Source organism: Narcine bancroftii, chromosome 4, assembly GCF_036971445.1.
Source record: "Narcine bancroftii isolate sNarBan1 chromosome 4, sNarBan1.hap1, whole genome shotgun sequence".
Taxonomy (NCBI): Eukaryota; Metazoa; Chordata; class Chondrichthyes; order Torpediniformes; family Narcinidae; genus Narcine; species Narcine bancroftii.
Window position 1 is genome coordinate 240715055 of NC_091472.1, and position 27547 is coordinate 240742601.

At 42.2% G+C, this 27547-nt stretch overlaps 1 protein-coding gene across 5 annotated transcripts in view; it reads left to right on the top strand.

Annotated features, from left to right (window-relative positions):
• The window catches only part of LOC138761771 (diacylglycerol kinase beta), a 618073-nt gene that overhangs the window by 307480 nt on the left and 283046 nt on the right, over positions 1-27547 (top strand). For 3 of the 5 annotated variants that reach the window (XM_069934483.1, XM_069934480.1, XM_069934482.1), the window contains 3 exons: positions 4068-4185; positions 7930-8018; positions 10022-10138. In XM_069934483.1, coding sequence (XP_069790584.1) covers positions 4068-4185; positions 7930-8018; positions 10022-10138 — 324 coding nt within the window. Of the gene's footprint in view, positions 1-4067; positions 4186-4649; positions 4832-5176; positions 5271-7929; positions 8019-10021; positions 10139-27547 lie in introns of those variants that run through there. The other 2 variants (XM_069934484.1, XM_069934485.1) reach the window with 2 other exon arrangements.

The window sequence follows — 27547 nt, forward strand, 5'->3', positions numbered from 1 at the left end:
GAGTTTGACACCCCTGCCCTAAAGCATGGTCTCAACCTTCTCGGTTCTAACCCAAATGCTGCTTCTCCATTTTGGGTAGTGTTGGGCCAGAGATTTACAGCAAACATTGGGATCACATTGGCAAACAAGGCCATTGGCAAACATGGCCTTGCATCTTTCTATCTGCATGAGAATCTCTCCTCATTTACAAATTACAAAATAAAGTGTCTATTTAGGGAGTCTGGATGTAATCACACTCACCTTGTGACTCGCTTTACCGCACCAAATGTCAGTGAGAAAGGATTTTAATCCAAGAAAAAGTGCAGTTGTTCTTTTGCTGATCTGAATGTTCAATTTGTTATATTTAGTGATGCAAGGTGATTATATTTTTTGCATAATTGCAAACAAAACTACTTGCCAATCTTTTCATCAATTCAGAAATAGTTGAAGAAAGATTGTGTTGTTTACTTTTGGAAGTCCTAAACTGATTTTCAAGTCGTCACCTTTATTTGTCATTCATACCATAACCACTAATCTAGTGCGCAGTAAAGACGAGATAGTGTTTCTCCAGGACCATGGTTACATCTATGGGAGTTAAATATTAAGTCATAATACAATTTTAAAAAAAATCCATGATATGCTAATACACACACCTTCTAGGAATTGAGGAGCCTGACAGCTTGCGGAGGGGGAAACTTGCAAAATCTGTACATGTGGTCCCGAATGCTACGGTACCCCCTTCCAGATGGCAGAAGGGAGAAAAGTTTACAAGAGGGGTGCGAGAAGGCCTTCGCGATGTTATCTGCCTTCCGCATGCATCATGTGCGTCCGTCATGATAGGAAGAGAGACCGCAATGATCTTCTCTGCTGACTCCACTATCCTCTGCATGGTCTTAGGACCTGAGGTGGTACAGTTTCCAAACCAGGCGGTGATGCATTTGCTCAGGATGTTCTCAATACATCCTCTGTAGAATGTATGAGGATGGAGGGTGGGAGATGAACTTTCCTCAGCCTTCACAGCTGGGCTTTCTTGGTTATGGAGCTGGGGTTAAGGGACCAGTTGAGATTCTCTACTAAGTGCACACCAAGGAACTTGAAACTCTTGACAACCTCAACAGTAGAGCCATCAATGGTCACCCTGGGCCCTCCTGAAGTCGACAACCATCTCTTTTGTTTTGTTAACGTTCAGATACAGGTTTTCAGCCCTGCACCAGTCCATTAGAGACTGCGCCCATGCTGACTTATTCTTGCTGATGAAGTGAAGTAGATTGGCATTGATGCTTTGTTAATGTTAATTAGATCAATCCCCTCCTTCTGAAAATAGGCTCAAGTGATGTTAATATATTGTTATCACTCTGTTAAGACTATATTACAACTTGCAAACTGATATTATTGAAAATCAAGTGGTATTTTACACCTTTGTTCATCACTGAACAGTATGTTGGGACCTACAGTGCTGACCTTCATACTTTATTAGTTATACTTTTACAATGAATAGTGTAGCACAGTGGTTTTCGAACTGCTCCCCCACCTCCCCAACTCACATTCCACCTTAAGCAACCCCTAACCCAATTGTTACAGAAATATTTTGCTTGAGAAAAATTGTCATTGGCCCATTTCCTTAGGCATTATGAAACCGTGCACATGAGTCAATTAGGTGCAATTAAAACAGGGGTTTTCAACCTTGTTGAAAGCCAGATTTTATCCACCTTCGAACTCTGTGTTTTTAAACAAACTCTCACCCATCTGCGATCTGCTAGGAGGGTACTGCTAGCAGTGGAGCATAGCGCTCCATGACCAATCTAAAATGGTACACTCGTCTTGCCAGTTTGAAATGGGAAGGGCTGATGACATCTTCAACCCACGATGAAAGTGCGGGAAATTCAAATTTGTAGCAGTAGTGACACTTCATATGTTTTACATCACAGATGACGCCGACATTGATGTGATAAACTTCTCGCTTTCTTTGCTTCAGGAAGCTAGCTTGCAGTGTGAAATATCTCACAGGGCTGGCTTTTTTGTGCTCAGTGTGAACACTCAAGCCAGCTTCCCAAGATGGGTCATGTCTTTGGAAATACTGCAGCTTTGGAGTCTAAAATGGCCTTCTGAAAGATGACCTGTACACTGGTATATCTCAAGCTTTTTGAATCAGTAGATTATGAATTTTAGAGCCACTAGCCAATATATTACTGAGGGAGTGCTGACCAGAGGTGCTGCCAGAAGATGTACCATCAGGGCCATATCTACTCTCACAGGGTTGACAATGATTATCCCATCGCATCATTTCACCCTGGCCAAAACTAATCTCTGAAGAACATCAGTAAAGCAAAGTATCAGATTGTTGGCATTTTGCTATTCATGGGACGTGTAAACTCTGTGATAAGCAGTGAACATCTGATCCTGTTTTGGGCAAATTGCTTGTTGTATTTTTCAAATTACAGTAATCCCAATGAAAAGATCAATAGTTGATTATAGAGCAATTTTACCTGGCAATTATAGAATGTGGGAGGAAATTTCTAGATGGTAGTCTACAGAGTTAACAGGCAAGGTGTAGAATAGGCTTGTATTAAAGGCAAAACATTTTCAACTACAGTACTTTGAATTTTTGGTGGGGTCTAGCAGCAGTACAAACATTGCTATTCAAGTTTAGAAAAGGGAGCTTGTAAATACCATGCAATAGCCTTGTTCACACAATTGAAACTTGTGGAATAAAAGGGGCAGTAAGAGTTTTGTTAGCAAGGAGATAGAAACCAGGATTGTGGTAAATGGTTGATTTTCACACTGGAGGGAGTTGCACAGAGGAATATCACATGATTTGGAGCTCAGAACATCACAGCATTTGGGATGCAGTGATGACTAATAGTCCGTGAGTTTCAAACTAGCTGCACTTTGTTTTCCCCAACCACTTTTCAAACAGGAACTAAGCTCGTTCAAACCAGTTAGGTAAAAAGACTGTGCAACACAGCATTTTTACTTGCCACTGGCCTGATTGAACTCTGCCTGCAGGAGTATGTTTACGGACGTTTGAGCAGACTTGCAGACTGTATCTGCTTTCATGTTTGCGAATGGCAAAGATTTCACAAACATTCTCCAAAACTGTTAAAAATTGATAATTTTATTAAAATAATTAGAAATATTGATTCAAAAGTTTGTAAAAATGAAATTTAAAACACCAGAAAAAACAAAGCATCAAAATAATACATTTGTTAATTACATTCATTCAACAAATGTGCATTCCTGATAACCACCTCTTTTGTCCACAGGAGGTCCCCTCTGTTGTATGGACCAGGGCTCCATATCGAACTGGTGCAGGTTTAGTGTGTAGATTGGTTAGCTTAACTACTGGGAAACTGCAGGAAATTGGTACTTCACTACTGGGAGTCTGACATCAGGGCTTTGTTGTAACTCCAGGTAAGGTGAGCTTTTCCTAGTTAGAAAGTTTGGGGACTCGTGAGTTCTGAATTTTCTGGAGGAATGCCCTAGCATTCCATGCAATGTGGGCAATTAAGTCTAGTTCAGCCTCAATTGAAGTATAGTATCAAATTTTGGCCACTTTAGGGAAGGGAGTGAAAGCTTAGCATGCAGAAAGATTTACCAGAGTGGTTCTGAGAATGAGGAATCATGATAATGGGCAGGAGAAGGGGAAGATGGAATTGTTCTCCTTGAAGCAGAGAAGGCAAAGAGGAGATTTGTTTGATACACTTCAAGTCATGATTCAGATAGAGGAAAGGATGAGATGCTGCTTTGAGTTTCAAGGGTCATTCACTAGAGAGTGAAGATTAAATGAGATTGGCAAAAGAATGAGTGGAGATGAGGAGAAAACTCTATGCACTGAGTGACCAAGATTTGAAATCAGAAGTTTGGTCTATGAGAGTTTTCAGAGGGGAATTGGATAAATGTGTGGGGTAGCAAAAAACTGGTGGGACAGTTCAAGATTTGTTAAATGGTTCCAAAGGACCTGGTGCATGTCATCTTTCTTGAGTTCTACTAATTTATGAATATGTGAGGATTAAGGATCTCTCATTTCAAAGAAGTCTGCTTCAATTATGCAGTTTCATTTATTTTGTACTTTTTTTCACTTTCTCCAGAATGTGAAAGATGATGGTCAACATGTTTGGCGATTAAAACACTTCAAAAAACCTGCCTACTGCAACTTCTGTCTGAATATTCTGCTGGGTGTTAGAAAACAAGGCCTTTGCTGTTCTTGTAAGTAGAATGGCAGCAGCATCCACAGTTAAAAGAAGGGTCTTTGTGTTGACTTTGTGCTTGGCCTTCTGTACGTGCTGATGCTGCACTTTCTGATCCAATGTTGAATCCATGGTTCTCGAATCTTGCTTCATATTTTCATTTTTTGGGAATTTATGTTCATTTTTTGTCGCTGGGCATCACTGGCATTTATTGCCCATCTTGAACTACCTTTGAAAAGATGGTGGTGAACTGCCACATTGAACAACTGGTGAAGGAATTCCATGATTGGTTGATCATGGGTTCCAGGATTAAAATTGAAAGGACCAGCAACGCAGAATCAAGTTTGAATGGTGGAATCATTCCCGATTGTCCTCGTCCTCCTTGGTAGTACAGATCACTGGTTTGAGAGATGATGTCACAGAAGTGTAGAATGTAACACAGGGAGGTTATGATCCAACTTTATACAACACTGGTTAGGGCATAGATGGGGTACTGGTCACCGCACCATAGAAAGAAAGCAATTTCACCGGAGAGAGTGCAGAATATGAGGTGTTGAAGTTATGAGGAGATACTGAATAGGCTGGGTGGAGCTGAGGTAGTCCTAAAATAAGATACAAAATTATGAGGAAACTTTTCCTCATTGCAAAGGCATCTTTCAATCTAGGTAAGAGATTTAGAGGGGATCTGAGGAAGAACTTTTCATCCAGAGGGTTCATAATATTTAAGATGTAAGCAATGAACATTTGAATCGGCAGCATGTAAAAGGCTGGGGGTGGGGGGGAGAAACTGAACAGGGAGGGGGGGAGAAACTGAACAGGGAGGGGGGAGAAACCGAGTGCGGAAGGCTGGTGGGGGGGGGGGAAGGAGAAACCAAGCTGGGGGGGTGGGGGTGAACCGAGCGGGGAAGGCTGGTGGGGGGGGGGGGTGTGGGGGTGAACTGAGCGTGGAAGGGCAGGAGTGGGGGGGAACCGAGCAGGGAGGCTGGGGGTCAAGCATGAGTAAGCAGGACTAGTGTAGGTGGATACTTGACGGTTGATGTGGTCATGGTCATTTGAAGGCCCTATATGATACCATGTCAGCATGAAATTTGAAGAACTAAAGAGGTACTTTACTGAAAGATTTAGCCCATCTCATGTTAAAAATATTGTTAGTTTGATGCAAATGAAAGGTTCCAAATGCCATTTGTTTATTGACAAAGCATTTGATGTTCCACCAAAGGAACCAATTCTCTGTTGCCTTATCAGCTTCAGATGGGATCTTGCTATATTAAACTTTATTAGAATATTTGTCTTCAAAGAATAACCTTACGAGGTTTTGTATCGTTTTTAGATCTGTTTCAATGCCCTCAGTAGCTTTCTTAACTGGTCCAACCATTGTAATTTTATTTGTAATGAAGCACCATGTTAATACCAATTAGGAAAGAGCTGGGCTTCCATTAATGATCAGCTGTGTTCTTATTGTTAAGCAACAAACAAGTTGCTGAAGAACTGATTGGATCAGGTGACAAATGTGGATGGAAACAGACAGTCGAGACCCCATCTGGACTAAAACAGTGGATAGGGAGATAGCCAGTGTAGAGATGTGAGAGGGAGGGGTGAGGAAGGGACTGCCAAGTGATTGGCAGATCGAGTTGGGAAAGGGAACGGTGGAGATGGCAACAAATGCTGGGAGGTTATAAGGGTGGCACTGTTAGTATAGCAGTTAGTGCAATACTGTTATAGTGTCAGAAACCCAGTTCGAACCCGCTACTCTCGATAAAGAGTTTGAACGTTTACCCTGTGTCTGCATTGGTTTCCTCCGAGTGCTCTGGCTTCCTCCCACGTTCCAAAGATGTAAAGGGTCAGTAGGTTTATTGGTCACATGGGTGTAATTGGGCAGTGCGAGCTTGTGGGCCAGAACGGCCTGTTCCCATGCCATATCTCTTAGCGTGAAGACAACAAAAAGCTACACCTAATGGAATGAGTCAAGAAAGAAAAGTGAAGAGGGATTGTGGGCAAATGGGAACAACCCAGTGTGAGGAGTGAGTAAGTGATGGACAGACACCCCAGATTCCAACATCTCCAGTCTCTTATCTCTCCATATTTTCCATGTGGATTTCAAAATTATCAGTCTCTTCTCTTGGATCAATTGATAGAATCCATTCTTGACAAACAATTTAAAAATAGTGGTCACTAATGACTTCAGTAGCTCATCTCATGCCTCTGCCATTAATCAAACTTGCCCTCTGTTTCAAACAAAGCCGAATTTCCATCCCAACTTGCCATCACCCTATTGAAGTTCAAGTGTTGTGGCCAAAGTATTCAGAGTAAACTGTTTGTCTTGTGTCAACTTTTTTTTAAATCACAAAGTAGACAATTTTTCAGTCAGCCTAAAATCCACTTACTGACCTTCTATCTGCCCTCTAATTTTATTTTGAGACTAATATTAATATTTTAGTATATATTACACCAAAGCCCTTAAGAATGCATCCTACTTGAAATCCCAGAATGTGATAGCACTTTGTAATGTCCTAATTTTATTTTAAGGAGTGCTATTTAAGCATAATTATCTTCATAATCATTATAAGTCATATTTAACTTGTAATAGTGAGATGGATGGAAATTATTCTTGGGTGGGAAATGCGTCATATAAATTGTAAAAGATAAATGATCTGGTGTTCAAAGCAAGCAGTGTGCGGGACTGTTAAAACTGCACATTTCCTCACCAGCTGTATTTATGTAGACAAATGCTCTTGTTTGGTGCTAATGTACACTAGTTAGGTGAGAAACAATTTTTACTGCCTTTATGCTTCAGGCATTTAAAAATACATTTTTAATTGTAATGTGCATCGTGACAGTATGAAATTGTTGATTACACAGGAAATCAGATATTCTATTGTCGCTGATACACAGATTGCAGAGCAAATCACTGTATTTCTAATTTTATATAGAAAGACCATGTCAAGAAATGTGAGAAGAATTGGAATTTCTGCAACATGCTTGAGAGCTGCACATTTACCTGCCTCATTTTTAATAAATTTGCCTGATTGTTTGGACATGTGGCAGAGAGGTAGTTGAAGGAACATATTATACTGTATGTGACAAAGTTATTTTGCTGAATTTGAAGACATTTAGTTCTTGGAAGTCAAGAGATCAACGTAATGATATAACACTAAGATTTGCAGCTTAAAATCCTCAAAAATACAAATACGGTATTTAAAGAAATCTATGAAACAAGACTTGAAATTTTTTAAAAAACAGAACCTGGTCATTAATGAGAAGCTTTTACACAAATAATAGTTGAGAACAGATTATCATCCTTGAAAAAACACACAAATGCTGGAGAAACCCAGCAGGTCAAACAGTGCCTTTATGTAGCAAAGGTGAAGATACATCACCAAGCTCAAGCCCGAAACATTGGTGATGTATCTTCACCTTTGCTACATAAAGGCACTGTTTGACCTGCTGAGTTTCTCCAGCATTTGTTTGTTTTTTTTTCACTTAACCACCAGTGTCAACAGAATCCTGTGTTTTACCTTCGATTATCATCTTTGGATTTCCACAGTTGTTCACAACTTGCAGAGGTTACTCCACCTGTCATTGAAAGACTGTAAGAATTGGATTGGTACGGTTTACTTTGTTAATTGAAACAATCTGAATTTCCAGAAAAGCAAGTGAAAGAGATTCGAGTTGATCAAATGAAGTAATTTCACATTAGTACAGCAGACTACAATCCTATCGTAAAAGTGCACAAGCAAGAAACTGAATTTCTTTTTTTTCCCAGTTTGCAAATACACAGTCCATGAAAGATGCGTCTCCAAAGATATTGCATCATGTATAAGCACATATGTGAAATCCAAGCGAAATACTAATGTAAGTACATTTTTCCTAAACATCCATAATACATAATTAATGTCCAGCCACCATAAGTTTGAAAAAATGTCAATACAGTGAAACCTTGTTCATAGTAAATGTTAGTTAAAACACAGACAAGTTATTGCTTTATGTAAAAACTTTAAGCTCCAATAATCTGAATTTCTTAAGTGCTTGTTTGTAACTTTCTGGTACACAAACTTAATTATGCTGTTTAGTTAAAAGTTGTTGAATGTGAATTCTTCTGTGATGGATGTTTTGGGATGGATTTTCAAAACCTTGACTACATTGTTATAAAGTGTGTTCACTATGACTGTGGAGTTTGGACATGTGGAGTTTTTGCCTTGTCTGGAACCTATTCAGTGGGCCCACTGATGCAGCGTCAGGTTGTTGCCTCATGGATAGCCTGTAAGACCTCATAGAAAACTATTTTGTGCCTTTATGGAAGAAGATACAGAAGATCTCATGGAAATAGCGGGACTCTACAGATTAAGGGTGAACAAGGATCTGAAAGAAATTAGCATGAGTAAAGGAAGCTTAAATGAATAAATGTTGATAAATCCCCAGGACCTTTGAAGCATTTGGCTCCAGATATAGTGGATTACCTAGGAGCTATTAACAAATCATAGAAGATAATAAAACTATAATAAGATTGGGTCACCAGATTAGTTCCTGGTCAGGGGATTATTTTACGAGGAGAGGTTAAGCAGACTGATCTATAAAGTTTGGAAGAGTAAAAAGAGTTCTCATTGAAACATTCAATATTCATAATTGACCAGAACAGAAGTCAAATTCTCAAAGGAGTGACCCACCATTCAGAACTGAGATGATTAAGAAATATCTTCATCTAGATGAGAGTATATTTTTGCAGATTCAATCACTGAGTATATTCAAGAAAGCTATTGAGAAATGCAAGGAATTGTAGATAGTACAGAACATGGGAGCTGAAAGACAGATCAGGCTTAAGGGTCTAAACTCTTGTAGCTTCTAGTGTGTCTTATGCCTCAAATGAAACAGCCATCAAATTAGAAAACTTGTTAAAAGGTCTAATTATAAGTTTGGCTCTGAGGCCTCTCTCCTTCACACTCTGTGGATTAATTGGTGAAAGCATGTGTGTTCTCTTCAGGTTTAAAATTGACCTGAAATTCAAATATAATTGTTGTGAATTACAGAATAACTCCGATTATCTGAAATGGTCAGGACCAGGCCTATTTTGGATAAACTTTTTTTCCAGAGAACTGGTCATTTTTTAAAAACAGACCAGTAGCAACAGCAAATCACTTGTAACAGTGTTTATACTACAACAAACCACAAGGTAAGGCTTTTTAAGCATTAAAATAAAGTTTACTTCTCACCAAAAAATGCTGGTCACCACCAATCCCCGACACCTCCCCACTGAGCCCCCACTTCTGCTGGGAGCCTGAGGTTCCCTCTCTGCCAGGAGGTCGCTCTCCTCAATGATGCCAGGAAGGGATTCTTCTGACTGCTTGTGGTTGGGAGACAGTGGCTCACAGTTTGAGAGGGAGAGTTGGAGAGAAAAATCAATAGGGGAAGGTAAAGAAGAATTGGAAAGAGAGAGGGGAGGGAGTTGCCTAAAGTGAGGAAAATCGTTCTAATTTCATGTCGGGTGAATTTTTTTTTCAAACCTGTGAGGTCAGTTCGGCTCCAAAAAAATTTCAGATAAATGAAGATTTCTGATTGATTTTTGGATATTTTCATTCATCCAAAATTTTATTTTTTTTTCGGACAAATTATCCAATTTTGGATAATCGGAGTTGTACTTTTGTAAAGATGATAAATTTTGCAGATTTTTTATTTTAACAAAAGCAACTTCATTCTGAAAATATTGCCCTTGCTCAAATCACTGAAATAATTTTATCGAGGTGATTGGTATTGGATTCCTTGCAACGGTGCACATTCTGTGTGAGGTTTGTTTGATTTGATTAAACTATCACTAATATTTTTTAAACACTGATCTTTTTCTGTTTTCCCTTCCTGTCAAGGTTATGCAGCATGTTTGGGTAGAAGGAAACTCAACAACCAAATGTGATAAATGCCACAAGAGCATTAAATATTACCAGGGCCTCACCGGTCTCCACTGTGTTTGGTGCCAAATTACTGTAAGTACTGAAGAAAACAATTAGGTTTTTTTTAAAAAGAAGTAAATGAAATTTATTCCTGCAGAAGCACTAGAGGGCAGTCTCGTTTCTGGCTGTGGATTGTCTTGAGGTCAGCTCTGAATGGGATCAATCTCAAACAAGAAAGGTGATGACTGAACAAATACCAGCTGTTGAAGAAACAAGTTTCTTTAAATCTAGATTGAAAGGAGGAAAGCGGGTTAATAATTTTTTAAGGCCGCCACTTGTAAGATTAATGAAAATAAAAGAAATGAATAATCTGCTGTGCAAGTCGACTGTATGATATCAGAAGTTACATATATTGGGGCTGTATTTCAATGCACATGTTTTGGTAAATAATGACTTGTGAGTGCTATCTCAAAGATTGAGCATGATCAAGGCATTTCTAAACATGTTGCCTCTCGTGCAACTCTTTTATACATTAAAGTAATTTCTTTCTCTCATGAGCTACTTTTTTTTCTGACAAAGAATAATGGAAAGACAGGCAACTTAAAAGGAGTGTTAACATGACCTCATTGTCAATTCTTCCCAAGTAGAATCTTCCTCTGGTAAAAATGAATTGTTCAAAACAGGAATTGTAACTGCATACACACATGATACAGGATTTCCTGAATTATAGAAAACTGCTCGAAACTACCATGGGAACCCAGCCCATTTATTAGATAATCTCACGCAGTATTTCGAAAATCAACTGTTTCAACCAAACTTAATGCACAGTCAACATCAGTAATTAATGACAGATCAAAGCAATTAAGATGAAAGATGTTGTTCATCTCTAAAATATTGTTCTTATTTCTGCTTATGTGTTGCCTGCTGGGCTTTTGTCTAGATTTTGGAATTGGTAACTTTCAATAAGCTATAAAGCAGATTATGATTTTCTGCGACTAAGCATCTGAATTCTCAGCATCTTTTCAACTGGGAAATTATGCACTTTGCGAAATATGCCATCTTGTTAATTGTGAACATTGCGCAGCACAGCTTCAAATGCCCGAATGTTCTACGATGGGACTCACTGAATTGTTAACAGTTTATTCAATGAGACTAAAGGCACAAGTTTGTATCAATTTGGCATAAGCTAGTTTAATACCTTCACCCTCTTTGAACTCTTAGACTATTGTACAATGTGTGAAATGATTCAAAGTGCAATGGAAAAACAAGGGTATCACAAGAATAACTACAAATGCATATTTCTCAAGCACAAGTAATTTTGTTGTTCAAGGATATGTTGTTTTACATGTTTCTTGTGGTCCTGAGTGCCTAAAACAGTTGCAGACTTCAAAAGAGTACACCGTTAATCAAGTCGTGTAGAACACCAGAAATATTTTTTAAATTTACATGTTCTTGAAGAAAATTAAATTACTGAGAATTTTTATTCAGCTGCACATTTTATTTAGCTACTTTGGCATTTTCAAACTATTTTCAGCAAGTTTATGGAAGTATTTTTAAGATTTATTTAACTTGTAGCAACTATGTCTCAGTGCGAAATGAAGAACGAGAAAATTATCAGATGTAATCAAGTTGAAGTTCAGTAAAAATCCTTTACTCTGTCACCTGCAGCTTTTAAAGCCCCGCATGTTCCAAATGACATCATCACATTGTGACATGACATCACTCGGAACCTCCCAAGACAGTTCGTTTAAGCCTCCGGTGAGCCACTACATGCCCTCATCCCCCCCAGAACCCATGATAGGAGGCTAAACCTCTGGTACCATTACTGTCCACCACTCATGGGCGGTCGTCCATGCCTTCGCGTCGGGGGTTGTGGCAAGATCTGATCAAGGTCAAGATGAGCAGGTTTTAGTCGGTCAATCGTAACTGTCTTTGGATGCTCCTCAATGTCCAGTACACAAGTTGTATGGTTGTTTCATTAGGACTCTGAAGGGGCTCTCATACGGCCTCAGAAAGGGTGGCCTGTATGCACAAACACAAACTCACAGTCCCAGACTTCCTTTGGGATGAAGGGTGTTGTTGTTCCATGCCTTGATATGAGAACTTGGGCCAATTTTCCAAGCCGCTCCTGCAGTCTGCCCAAGACTTCAGTCGGTAACACCTCCTGTCCGCGTGCTGTGGGTACGAACTCCCCAGGTACAATGAGCGGGGCTCCATAAACCAACTCAGCTGATGAGAAGTTGAGATCATCCTTGGGTGCCATTCTTATTCCCAGGAGGACCCAGGGTAGCTCAACCGCCCAATCAGGTCTCTGGAGGCGGGCCATCAGTGCAGCCTTTATGTGTCTGTTGAACCACTCCACCAGGCCATTCGACTGCTTTTGAGGGGTGGAGCTGCATTCCCAGCAGTTGTGACAAAACATCCCAGAGTGCAGAGGTAAACTGTGGGCCTCTATTGGAGGTGACGTGTGTGGGTAGGCCAAACCAAGATATCCAGGCAGAAATAAAAGCTCTGGCGCATGAATCAGTCGATGAGTCCATCATCGGAACTGCCTCTGGTCACCTGGAGAATCTGTCGATGATTGTTAACAAGTACCTTGACCCTCGTGACACCAGAAGCAGGCGGGCCGACAGTGTCGACATGCGTGTGGTCGAATCTGCTCTATGGTGGCTGGAAAGGCTGAAGCATTGTCTTCACATGCCTTTGCACTTTTCCAGATTGGCAGTCTGTTCACGTCTTTGCCCTGTACGTGACCTGTTTTTTGAGTCCATGCCATACTAACTCATTGGCTTGAATGGAGGGGTAGGACAGTCCATAAATGGCATTAAAAAGTGCAATGTCTCCATGCAGTAGGAACAATAGGGCGAGGCTGACTTGTGGAAACGTTGCACAGGAGAGTGGTACCTTGCAGCCCAAAGGCTACATCCTTGAGTTGCAGTCTTGGGACAGCAGTTCTATAAACCGGGAGTTCATTATCCTGGCGGTGAGCTTTGGTGAGCGCCATGTAGTCTACACCTGGAGAGGGGGCATGTACTGCTTGAAAGGAGGAGTGGGATAGGGTGTCAGCCACTGCATTACTCTTACAGGAGATGTGTTTAATTCTGGAATGTGCTGTATTTAGTTTCTGGAGGGCAGAAGTACCTATTAAAAACCGCTAGAGGCTTCCATTGTCCATTGATGTAGTGTTCCAAGACCCTGCTTACTGCCGCATGGGATGGACCAACCATGTTGCCTTTGCTCGGGTGTCTTTGGTCTGCTGGAATACTACTGTCATCTCCTTTGTGCACTCGAGTTCTTTGGCATCGCTGGACATGAGGTCAAAAAAGAGTTTCATAATATGAACTGCAGAGAGTAGAAAGTGGCAATAGAAATTGACCATCTCCACAAATTCCTAGAGTCCTTTGATCATATTGGGCGAGTTTGAGGATGGCTTCCTCCTTGCTAGGCAATGGAACAACACCCTGGCTGCTGATCTGATGTCTCAAGAACTCGATAGAGGACTGTCTGAATTTGCACTTGGCTGGGTTCACAGTTAGTCCGAACTCCTGTAGGTGGTGGCAGAGTAAACATAGATGCTGCAGGTGCTCTTTGTAGGAGTGGCTCCCGATGAGTATGTTGTCCATGTATATGAAAAGGAAGTCCATACCATGCCCCACTGCGTGCATTAGTTGCTGGAATGTTTGTAGCATTTTTGAGACCAAAATGCATTCTCAAAACTTTGAAGAGGCCAAATGGTGTAATGATGGTGGTCTTGGACACATCCTCTGGGTTTACAGGTATTTGGTGGTACCCACGCACCAAGTTAATTTTCAAAAATATCCTGGCCCCATGAAAATTAGCTGTAAAGCCCTCTATATGGGGCATGGTCTGCAGTGATAGTGTCGTGGAGACGCCTGAAATTCCCACAAGGTCTCCAGCCTTCTGTGGCTTCAGACCTACGTGTGATTCCAAGTTACTCCATTTTATGGAACTCTTGTTTTGCAAGCTACAACTTGTCAGGGGGGCAGGCATTGGGTTCAGGCATGTAGAGGGGGTCCTTGGGTGTGGCAGTGGAGAACTTGGGAGTGAGAGTGTCCAGAAATTCCGCAAGAAGTATGGCGAATTCGTTGTTCGAGTACTCCACTGTGTCTAGGAGCGGGGAAGGTAGTTTGGCTTTTCCAAAGCGAAAAGTCTGGAACGTTGTGGTATTCACCAACTGGCACCCTTTTAAGTCCACCATCAGTGAGTGGGCTCTGAGGAAGTTGGCACCCGTCAATGGCCGGGACACAGCTGCAAGAATGATTATTCACGTGTGAGGGCTGGACCCGCGCTCGTGGTACGGGTGTCAAAGCCTGAAGGAGGAAGGACACTAACCTCTAGACCTGTTTCGACCAGACATTTGCACTGGGAGAATTCGTCCCAGACATAGAGTAGGCTGTTATGGTGGCCAGCCACCGTAGCCATTAGCGATGACTGGCCATGGCGTTCCCCTGAAAAGTGCAATGGGGTTGACAGCGGCGAGTTCCAGACCCCAGTGTTGATGGTAAAAACACCAGGTGGTTGTCACGGAGTTATACTTGACCGGGGGAATGAACATCCTCATCGCTGGTATTCAGGGAGCCTGAGCCTCTGGGCGTGACGCAGCACTAATTTCTGTTGGCCTTAAGCCTTGGTGGAATGACTGCACGGGCGGCCAATGTTCGAGGGTTATCAAAGTCCTCATTAGCCAACATGAGTCTTCTGGCATATGCTCTAAAAACAATTGCTCAAAAAGCAAGAAAAGCCTAGGCCAGGGGTGTCAAACTCAAATTCACGGAGGGCCAATATTAAAAACTTGGACTAAGTCAAGAGCCGAACTAAATATTTATTGAAAATTTTCAACAACATCTGCATGTTTTCTCTTCTTTCAACATATGTAATGTTAAACTTTTTCTTATTAAAATAAATGTTTAATAATAGTTTTGGATAAACTCTTTCCAGAAGCATTAACAAATGAGAAATAAAATATTCAATAAATAATATTTTTCTATACAGGATTTGTCAAATGTTGCTAGTGTGCTGTCAAATAGTAAAATCTGAGGGCTATTGAGAATATGGGAGATTAACATGATTCCTGAAACAATCAAATGGGTGACTGATTGTGGGCATGAACTCTAGCAGGGTTATTTGCCATGCCCTTTTTCTATTGGTACAGATATCCTTTGATTTACACACTTTTCAAGTTTTATGCCTAATGAGCTTGTATCCAGGTGCAGGACCATTTTTAACCAGGAATATATTTATCACTGTGACATGAAACTATTGGAAGATCGTTTTATCCTGAGATTAAAGTTCATAATACTTACTCAGGCCTGTGTGCGGGAGGGCGGGGTTTGCGGGCGATTGGGTTGGACCACGACAGTGCGCGGGCTCTTGCTGCAGGGTGGCATCTCGGCGGATCAGCGGCCCCGTCACCGTGAGTCGCGGGTCGGCCTGCAGCAGGGAGGGGGCATGGGCAACGGTCCTGGTGAGGTCAGGCCCGAGGCCTCCAGTTCCGGGCGCTGGGAAGCGGCCTTGGCTTCCCCTGACACCGGCCAGGCCCCAAAACCAGAGTCCACGGTGAGACCCTGCAACGTAAACAGAGGAGGTGGGGGCGATTAGCAGGCTGACGCCAATGCATTCTGGGATTTGTTGTATTACTGTGCATGCGCTATACTGGTGCGGCGGCCAGTGGGCCACCTCTAATACATTTTTGAAATGATCTTACGGGCCAAATATAATTATTTCGCGGGCAAATTTGGCCCACGGGCCAGAGTTTGACATGTGTGGCCTAGGCCGTCTTCCAGTGCCAATATGTCGTTCATCAACTCTGAAGGCGCGCAGTCCCCCAGGCCAGTGCAGTTTGCTTGCACTGTGAGACCGTAAATACAGAGAAGGAGGGCTTTTAGGCCTCGTACTTGCTGAGAGCTGTTGGGTCCCAAAGGAAATCCACTACTCGACCGGCCATGTCCTGGTCCAGGGCACTTAACACATGATAGTACTTAGTGGCCTCCACTTCTACCTTGTGAATATGGAACTGCGTCTCTGCCTGCCCAAACCAAATTTCAGGTTGAGTCGTCCAAAAGATGGGCAGTTTGTTCGAAACCGCTGTGTTGTCCATGTTGGGTTCAAAATCCGTTTGGGCCCGTTGGGGTCGCCAATGTAGCAGCTATGTCCCAGTGTGAAATGAAGAACGAGACAATGATCTGACATGGTCGAGTCAAAGTTCAGTAAAAGTCATTACTCAAACAGTCACCTAGAGCTTTTAAAATCCCGCGCATTTCAAATGACGTAATCGCATTGTGACATCATAACGTCACTCGGAACCTCCCGAGCCGGCTCGATTAAGCCTCTGGTGAGCCAGTATACTTTCATACGTTATTTCATTTCATGAAAAACCACTATCCCAAAATTGGCTTGTCCTTTGGATTAGTAACTGAGCTTTAGTTAAATTTTATGTGATTGTGTGAAACTGAAAGAAATAGAAATCGCAGCCATGGAGAGGGAAATAAATTTAACTGGTTAGATTTTGCAAGGAAATGCTGGCTTGCTCAGTGTAAGTGCAGGCAAGCTTGAATTTTCATATGCATCTCTGAAGCTCAAGTCCCAAAAACTCTGGGAACTATCTCCTGTGCCTGATAGCAACATCTGGCACAGACCACAAAGTTGTGCCAATCGCCGAGCAAGAATGCTGAATTGTCCACTAGAATAACCCACACCACCTTAGATAAGGCATCAGTTTTCTCCATTGATTTCCAAGGAAGAAAATGTGTCAAATTAATTTAAGTTGATATTAATTTTTGTCTTAATAGTTTGAATGTGTTTAAATGTTCACTAGTTTTTATGATGAAATATTTTTCAATGTTTCAGTAGTTTCATATTTTACACTTGAATGTTTCTGAATGTCAGTTTAAAAGTCAGTTAAGCCATGTAAGTCACTTGGCTAAGCATTTTTCGACAATTCCTTTGCACCGTTTATGCTGCATTCTTTGTGCAGAAGGCCTTGTTGATACTTAAATGGTCATTATTGAGATTGATACTTAAGAGCTCATTAATGAGACTGAGTTTCAGCCAGACAATTCCCATTGGGAGTTCCTTGGAAGGGACAGCAACAGGCATGTCGGCTCCATGCCAAATGCAAGACCTGGACCAGTGTTTCAGGTTCTCCAGTCAGCATGGGAAAGTGCCAAAGAGGTGATAGTATTTAAGCAAGTGCAGAGCCTTGAAGTGCAGTAGGTGGGGGGAAGGGATGGAGGAGGAGAGAACAAAAGGGGAAAATATCTTTTAGCAGAAAGTAAGAGAAATTTACTGGAGATTTGTAGAAGGGAGAGGAGCAGGAGTTACAATAGGAAAAGAAACAGAGGAGGAACTTGAAGAATATTTGCCAATCTCTGCTGACTGAATAAGAGAGAACTGTGGTTCATGAAAGTATTGTCAAAGTAACTTGGAGAATTGCAGTTCTTCTTGGCAGAAGGATAAGAACAAAGTCCAGAAGTTTACTGCCTGCTTGAAATATAGTATGGAGTCTTCAACAAATCATTTACCCAATTTGCAGTGGGCTTCCAATTTATAGAGAAGATTGGGTGGCACAGTTAGTGTAGTGGTTAGTGCAACGCTGTTACAGCGCCAGCGATCAGGACCGGGTTTCGAATCCCACACTGTAAGGGTTTTGTATGTTCTCCCCGCACCTGCATGAGTTTTCCCTCAGGGCTCTGATTTTCTCCCACAGTTCAAAACGTACTGGGGGTTGTAGGTTAATTGGATGTAATAGTGTGACATGGCTTCATGCACCAAAAGGGCCTGTTACTATGCTGTATGTCTAAATTTAAAATTTATACCATATGAAAGAGCAAAGAGAGAGTTTTAGCTTGAAAATAAAAGTACAAAAAATTACTCTTTCATGAGAAAAGTGTATTTGGGATCCCTGCGAGGTGAGAAAGGGGACATAAGGCTTTTCTTGTCTTTAGCCACTTTCAGGTGGCAACAATACGTGACTGTAAAGCTGCCTATTGTACTCCAATGCAGCTGTCGGGTGGCCACCTGAAAGTGGAGAACCCGGCCAGGGGGAGCATTTACCCAACCCTCCTCCTGTAGGTATAATCTCCGGTTCTGAAAATCCCCTGTTGCACCTGAAAGCAGCAGTGGCTGCCAGGGGGTGGGCTGATGATGTCGTGGTGATGTAGTCAGCCATCAACTCTGGCCTGTATTATACTGCAGTGAACCCGAGAGACGTGTGAGGTTGGGGCGGGATCCAAAGCCTTTGAAAGTGCCTCTTAAGTTGTCCAACTATTCTCTTTGCATTTGCTCTCAGCTCTCCCACTGAGCTCTTGTCGAGCAGGGAAAGCAATCAATTCATTCACGACCACATACAAATTGCGGAGATTTGTGGTACCCACTCTGTTTACTAGTTCATCCCATTAAAACCTTCCAAATTCCACCCACTTTCCCATGGGAATTTCCGAACTTTCAGAGCTGTGGCCGTGTTTTTTTTTAAAATGTAAGGATTGTTACATTTGCATCAGAACAAGCCCTTCGGCCCATGTGTCAGTGCCGAATATGATGGACCGCCCGAGGAAGTGTCCGCTTCAGAATCATTGGTTGCCCTTTTATGAACTGCAAATCAGTCTAAAATTCTGCTGCTTGCTCTTGGTATTTATCCCTCCACCCCCTTCATTTTGAGTACATCTATCTATCAGCCTCTTGAACCCCACTATTTTATTTGCTTCTACCATTACTTCTGGCAGCCCGTTCCAGTCACCCATCACTCCCTGCATGAAATATTTCACCCACACACTGTCCTTTAACTGCCCCCTCGCCTTAAACATGCCACAGTGACATAATTAAACACCTGGTTATTATTTCAATTATTTAGAATTGTGGAAATTAGATTTTTGGTCATTTATTGTCTGATGTTTGAATGTTTCTTTGATTATGCAAACTTTAAGGTGAAAATTCCACCAATATCTCTCTCTCTCTGTCTCTCTCTCTCTCACACACACACACACACACACACACACACACACACACACACACACACACACACACACACACACACACACACACTATTGCGATAGGAAAGTTTCAAATATCCTACCTTTGAATTCTCCGATTCCATTCCTGGTGTGGCTGATCACAGTTGAGAGGCAAATGGCACATTTGGGACTCGGAGGGGCTTCAGCATCTCCATCCACCCCCTCTCTTTTATCATTTTTCTCTCAGCCCATCTTTTTACTTGAAGAATGCCAAATTGTTATAAGGCCACCTGGAAAGGTTGGATGCAAAATATCCCATTAAGATTAAAACAGGAAAGATTTCTTTCTATACTTCAACTGGAAGTGCAACAATTAAATTGGAATACTCATCTCAACCTTACAATTATCGTATTTGGGACCTTCAGAGCGACATTGCAAATAAATGTTGAGTAAATCATTACTGGCTGCTCACATCCCCATAAACATTTCTCTCCTCCATGATCCTTACAGCTTCAGCCTCAACGCGCTGCAAGTAACGTCGAGGCAGCGTGGGCGGGACTAGGCCACAGTCCACAGGAGCCGGCATTTGCTTGGACACGGCTCTACTGCTGGCATGTTCAGGTGTCTTCTCCGTGGCCACCTGCATCTGCCGGCACATTATCTGCATCCGAGCACCTGAAAGTGGCTTTTGCAATGGAAAGGTATTATGGAAATGAAGCAGTTTTGGAGAGAAGAGTACAGGTAGAACTGGATGTCCTGGAAGGAATGACGTCTAAAATGCAGACACAAATGTGGGTTCACGGCGGCAAAGCTGGTGGAGCTGCTTACAGGACCATGGACTGGATTCATTGCTGAACTCTGGTACTGCATGTGTGGATTTTGAAAGTTCTCTTTGTAACAATGTTGAATCTCAAGCACATGAAGTTTGTTAAGTTACTTGGGTGCTGTGAATTCGCCCTTGTGTGTAGCTGAGAGGTGGAACCTGAGGGAGTTGATGGAAGAATAAAATGGAATTAATGTAAGATTAATGCAATTGAGTAGAGGTCGGTGTGAACTTGATATGCCAAAGGGCCTGTTTCCTTATTGTATTCCTTATATTTCCTTATTTATTGGTGATTTCAGACTGCTGGTAGCAGCAATGATGGTTAACTGGAAGGGTGAGTAGATGCAGTAAATGATGTGGTTGAGATGAGGATGGTTAGTGGGTGGATTGTTACAGTGAGGTGGTTGATTGGTCAGGTGGGTAATGTTAATGCTTCTACCTTCATGCAGGATTTCTGCGTGCCTCTCAAGAATGAACTCTGTGTCTTTCCAAATGCTCCTTCTCCACTTTGAGTGGTTTGTGAGGAACTGGAAGAGAGTAAAGTACAAGAGGGAAATGAGGAGTGAAGGTGGAAGGAGCTGGAAGGAATGGGACCTTTCCCCAGAATGACCTTCTGTGGACTTGTCCCCTCACTATGCCTCCTACAGCAGAGCCTGTGGGTGCTATCTGGGTGTACCTGCTGTCCATCCATATGCAGATGTGCCAGTGAGCAAACACTCTGCTCCTATGTGCACATGTTTGTCTCCATGCAGCAGAGCCTGTCCTGCAGTCTGTTTAGCACCCTTCTGTAGTGCTTATCGCAACGCTGTTACAGCACCAGCAAGCTGGGTTCAAATCGGCTGTTGTGTGCAAGAAGTTTGTACGTACTCCCCGTGTCAGTGTTTCCTCCAAGTTAATTGGTCACATGTAATAAGGCAGCACGAGACTGTGGGCCAGAAGGACCTGTTACCACGCTGTCTTTGGCTTGGCTTCGCGGACGAAGATTTATGGAGGGGTAAATGTCCACGTCAGCTGCAGGCTCGTTTGTGGCTGACAAGTCCGATGCGGGACAGGCAGACACGGTTGCAGCGGTTGCAGGGGAAAATTGGTTGGTTGGGGTTGGGTGTTGGGTTTTCCTCCTTTGCCTTTTGTCAGTGAGGTGGGCTCTGCGGTCTTCTTCAAAGGAGGTTGCTGCCCGCCGAACTGTGAGGCGCCAAGATGCACGGTTTGAGGCGATATCAGCCCACTGGCGGTGGTCAATGTGGCAGGCACCAAGGGATTTCTTTAGGCAGTCCTTGTACCTCTTGTTTGGTGCACCTCTGTCATTGTGGCCAGTGGAGAGCTCACCATATAACACGATCTTGGGAAGGCGATGGTCCTCCATTCTGGAGACGTGACCTACCCAGCGCAGTTGGATCTTCAGCAGCGTGGATTCGATGCTGTCGGCCTCTGCCATCTCGAGTACTTCGATGTTAGGGATGAAGTCGCTCCAATGAATGTTGAGGATGGAGTGGAGACAACGCTGGTGGAAGCGTTCTAGCAGCCGTAGGTGATGCCGGTAGAGGACCCATGATTCGGAGCCGAACAGGAGTGTGGGTATGACAACGGCTCTGTATATGCTAATCTTTGTGAGATACCACGCTGTATCTCTAAATTAACTCACTGAATCAAGACCTCACTTTGCCATTTCCACATTGAAAGAAGTCACATGAAGCATTCTTCACAAGGACGAAAAGCATGGACTCTTGTGTAGTGACAATAGCAACAGACTTGTCTTCAGACTGCTGGTAGCAGCAAATGATGATGTGGTGGTTAACTGGATGGGTGAGTGGATGCAGTTAGTGATGTGGTCAACAGGAGAAGCTCAGTGACTCTGATCTGAGTGAAACTATGATGGCCAGGACATGTCCAGCCCAAAGAGCAAGAGTGTACCTTCTGGAGGGCCAAACAAAAAGAGAAATGCAGTCTTAGTTCAACAGCTAAGGATTAACATCACTGAGGAACTTACTTGTGTCATCAATATATTCACCTCAATGCTTTCAGCACTGGTACCAGAGGTGGCCAACAAAGTCAATGTTGGAGCTTTCAGGCCCCCACAATGGTAGATCCCCTCAGACAAGGTCTCAGAGGAAGTCCACCATAATTATCACCTATGAGGAATCTCTTAGCTTCTCCGCCAGAAAATATCAAGGTGAGTTTGATTAGAATGATACAAAGCTCCAAACACAAGGATATGGAGGAGCAGGGGACAGTGGCATTGCAGTTAATTCACAAGGCAAGTAAGCAGAAGCCTCCACCTTCAAAATAAACACACAGGGTCGATTCCCATCAATGTTTGGGAGGTTGTAAATTCAAGATAAGCAATTGTCCTTCAAGTCAAGAAGACCAATGTTCATTCTGGTTACCTTGATGCAGGGTAGTACAGAGTCTCTGCCTTGAAGTGCCTGAGACCCTGGATTCAATTCTGACCCGAGTTAAACAAGAAAATCTATAGATGAAATCTGGCAACCATACCTGCATTACATAGGTGCAAGGATATAGTACTGTGCTTCGCTGCCTTCCCCACCCCCCTCAAATTTGTTGTTCTTATCCTGGGTGGGAGGAGTGGGGGAAGGGGTCCATTCTGATCAGGCTAAGTTCTAGAAATGAATGTAAGACACCTGGAGGATGGGCATTGAACTCCACAGACCCTGTGGTTAATGTGTTTTTCTTTTCTAATTTGTTATTCGTCCTCGGTCAGTGGCGTGTTTTTTTTTATATGTTAAATAAACTCTGCATGTCAAACTGCATGAATTTTTCAAGCTTTGTTGGGACCAAGGAAAACTGCCTCAGGACCTTCGTGATGCCACCGTCATCACCCTGTACAAAAACAAAGGCGAGAAATCAGACTGCTCAAACTACAGGGGAATCAGGCTGCTCTCCATTGCAGGCAAAATCTTCGCTAGGATTCTCCTAAATAGAATAATACCGAGTGTCGCCGAGAATATTCTCCCAGAATCACAGTGCGGCTTTCGCGCAAACAGAGGAACTACTGACATGGTCTTTGCCCTCAGACAGCTCCAAGAAAAATGCAGAGAACAAAACAAAGGACTCTACATCACCTTTGTTGACCTCACCAAAGCCTTCGACACCGTGAGCAGGAAAGGGCTTTGGCAAATACTAGAGCGCATCGGATGCCCCCCAAAGTTCCTCAACATGGTTATCCAACTGCACGAAAACCAACAAGGTCGGGTCAGATACAGCAATGAGCTCTCTGAACCCTTCTCCATTAACAATGGCATGAAGCAAGGCTGTGTTCTCGCACCAACCCTCTTTTCAATCTTCTTCAGCATGATGCTGAACCAAGCCATGAAAGAACTCAACAATGAAGACGCTGTTTACATCCGGTACCGCACAGATGGCAGTCTCTTCAATCTGAGGCGCCTGCAAGCTCACACCAAGACACAAGAGAAACTTGTCCACGAACTACTCTTTGCAGATGATGCCGCTTTAGTTGCCCATTCAGAGCCAGCTCTTCAGCGCTTGACGTCCTGTTTTGCGGAAACTGCCAAAATGTTTGGCCTGAAAGTCAGCCTGAAGAAAACTGAGGTCCTCCATCAGCCAGCTCCCCACCATGACTACCAGCGCCCCCACATCTCCATCGGACACACAAAACTCAAAACGGTCAACCAGTTTACCTATCTCGGCTGCACCATTTCATCAGATGCAAGGATCGACAACGAGATAGACAACAGACTCGCCAAGGCAAATAGCGCCTTTGGAAGACTACACAAAAGAGTCTGGAAAAACAACCAACTGAAAAACCTCACAAAGATAAGCATATACAGAGCCGTTGTCATACCCACACTCCTGTTCGGCTCCGAATCATGGGTCCTCTACCGGCATCACCTACAGCTCCTAGAACGCTTCCACCAGCGTTGTCTCTGCTCCATCCTCAACATTCATTGGAGCGACTTCATCCCTAACGTCGAAGTACTCGAGATGGCAGAGGTCGACAGCATCGAGTCCACGCTGCTGAAGACCCCGCTGCGCTGGGTGGGTCACGTCTCCAGAATGGAGGACCATCGCCTTCCCACGATCGTGTTATATGGCGAGCTCTCCACTGGCCACCGTGACAGAGGTGCACCAAAGAAGAGGTACAAGGACTGCCTAAAGAAATCTCTTGGTGCCTGCCACATTGACCACCGCCAGTGGGCTGATATCGCCTCAAACCGTGCATCTTGGCGCCTCACAGTTCGGCGGGCAGCAACGTCCTTTGAAGAAGACCGCAGAGCCCACCTCACTGACAAAAGACAAAGGAGGAAAAACCCAACACCCAACCCCAACCAACCAATTTTCCCCTGCAACCGCTGTAACCGTGTCTGCCTGTCCCGCATCGGACTTGTCAGCCACAAACGAGCCTGCAGATGACGTGGACATTTACCCCCTCCATAAATCTTCGTCCGCGAAGCCAAGCCAAAGAAATAAACATTTTTGCCTTTTCATGAGAGTTAAGTTTCTTTATTTAAATGGTTAGTGTGTGGTTTATTTGTTGTGTTGTAGTGGGGAGGGGGATAAAAACCAGACTTAGTAGAAGAAATGTAAATATACTTGATGAATGTGATTGTTGTAACGTGAATTACTGGTATGTCTGAGTTTGGGAAAATCATAAATAAAATATTTTTTAAAAATCTGCAGATGCTGTGATTGTACCGTAGTTTACATGAAAAAAGTGGAGAAACTCTGCAAGCCACCCAGCATTCTTTATGTAGCAAAGGTAAAAATGCAGAATCAAAGTTTCAGGCCTGAGCCCTTCATCAAGGTACCTTTTGTAGGTTAGGTGACTGTTGTAAATTGCCTCCAGTAGAAGAGAGGTAGAATTTGGAGAGAAAAAGGGACGGAAATGCAGCAAATTAATTTATTATTCTGTGTTCTTCTGTGCTGGGGATCATCTTGGGAATTTTCAAATGACATGAAGATAGTCCGTTAATTTCCTTCTTCACAGGTTATTTCCACTTAGCGTGAGATTTAGAGAGAAGAGAAAAGGAAATACACAAAGCTCAGAAGAGAAAGAAAAGGAAAATTCCTTTGGCTCTAGAAAAATGCTTGAGGAAATGTTGAGTGGGTGGGTGTTTGCAGCAGATGAGTGGGAGAGGGTTAAGTATCAGCAGATCTTGATCTGAGGGTGCCTTGTAATTCCATTGAAGATACTGTGTTGCTTGTGCCAAGTGTGGCTCATGGAAATACAATCACCAGAGCATAAATTATATAGGGTCTGGTTTGTTTTCTTCATTTGTGATGTGGTTTTATCCCTTTGAAACCTGCAACTACTGTAATCTCTTATCACAACACCAGTCTGAACCCATAGCAGAGGTTATTGATTAAAAAGTTGGAATCTAATTGTTGACAGCATATAACAAATTTTGCAATAGCAGCTGTAACTAATACAAAAAAAATTGTCATCATCTTACATATGGAACAATTAAGCCTTCTTGAAATTCAATTAAAATTAATCACATGCAACATTTATATAAAAATGAGTATCTATCTTTGGGAATAGAATTAGTACAATATAATGTTTTGGATGCATATCGGAAAATGTTGTTAATCAACTAATTGATCACAAAGGATGATCCCAAATGACTTACTGTGGATGGAGTTGATCCTATTATTTTGTAAACAAGGTTTTAAGACCTGCCCAATATACACAGCAAAAGAAGAAACTGTCAACAAAAGCTATTTTCCACAAGGAATGAAGGACGAGCAATCTTTTTAGTGCGTCCAATGTCATTCGGAAGCACACTCAAAATTCCCAAAGAAAACATCAGTTATATTCCCTGAACTAAGTTGATTGCTGCAGAATTGGTCTTAATAGTCAGACTTCAGAAGGGGTCACATCAAGCATTCTGAATCCTGATTTTTTTTTTTTGAAACTCTAAAACACAAAAGTCAGATGTATGTTCCATTTGTGGGCAGCCATCCTTCCAGAATGCAGTGAGCTGCCGTCAATTCCTGCTTCGAGTTCAAGTTTTAGCAGTGTCACACTCATTTGGCCAACTATTGGGGCATGAAAACTGAGCTGAATGAAGTGAACTGGAAGATTGGGTTAAAGTGATCAGTTGGTCCAGGTGCAATGGCATATAAGGTTAAAATAAAATCATTGATTGCTTGTTATAAATTTTGAACACACTGCATTTTGTGACAGCTGGCATCAATAAGTAATGCAAAAAAAACCTTTGTGTCATAGGCTTACATATGGAACAATTGTCCACTCAAAATTCAAAAGGTTCCATTTAAAAGGATCTTTCATAATACACAACCTAGGTATTTACCTGTCATCCACAGAGACAGCACTGTGATACAGCTCGTAGAGCCGTTTCTTCACAGCACCAGAGACGTGGGTTCTTTCCTGACCTTGGATGCTGTCTGTACGGAGGTTGTTAATTCTCTCTGTGACCACATGTGTATCCTCCCACAATCCCAAAGAAGTGCGAGTTTGCCCCGTAAATTGACCCTAATGAGTGGTGGAACCTAGGGAGCGTTAACATGAATGTGAAGGTATAAGAATTTGATTAATGCAGGATTCATGTAAAAAATGTAAATTAGTGCTGAAGGCCAACACAGACTCAGTGGGACCCTGTCCCTTTGCAAGATGACTCCATTACTGTGGTCAACTAATAAGGTAGGAATAATGTGAACTTGAAAGGAAAAAAATTGATTTTTTTTTCCTAAAAACAGATGGGAGCTCAGAAGAATGGATAGAATTTTTTTTTTTTAAAAAAGCAGTAGACTAATCAGAAAATTAATAAAGAAGGAAAATCCAAGTTACAAAATAAAGCTCAGCAGGACTTAAAAACAAGGTAGGAAAGTTTGCAAAGTGAGTCAACCTTTCTGGTTGAGACCCTGCATCAGGAATGAGGGTGGAGAGAGAAGATGGCCAATATAAATAAGAGAAGATGAGGCAGAGGCCCAAAGGTGAATGAAGTTGATAAAATCCATGAGTTCCACACAGCTTCATGCAGCAATGCTTTTCCCAAACATTTTCAAATAGTTTGTCAAATATTGCCATTATGAAAAACCGGTATGCCTAAAACAGTTATGGTATATTTTTTTGCTTCCACTTTTTCAAATTGTGTTTAAAAAAAAAAAAAAAATTAATTCTGTGTCTGAACAAATATCTGAATAAAGATAATCCAACTCATCCTTTTGTTCTATTTCTGTTTTGTGCCCTGTTTAAGTTTCAAATTTCACGTTTTTTGTCATATGTATCAGGTTAAGGTGAGAAAGCTTGTTTTGCATGTGGTCCTGCTGACTTCCCAATGAGCAAAGATTGGTTCTCTTGACTAAAATCTTTTAATTGGAGCCATTTCTATCAAATCCTCTGAACAGATACTTGGATAGGAAAAGTATAAAGTGATGTGAGCCCTCAGGATCACAATTGGGCATGGGCCAAAAAGGCTTGTTTCTATGTCATTTTTTTTAAACTCCTTTATTGACAAAGGTAGATAGTATGATTTTTCTTTCCCCCATGGGAAAGGGTTCATTTTGCTGTCGAGCAGTTTTTCCAAAGGTTTTCAATATTATGTATCTTCAAGATGTCTGAAATGGACCACAAGTTTCAATGCAACTTGTCAACCAAAACAAGTTATAAACCTTGTTGTGAGTTAAATTATTAAACTATCTTGCCGATCTATATGTGGTATGAATTTTTAAAAAGTGCATCTCCATTCAAACTGAAGTTTGGAAAGTGAT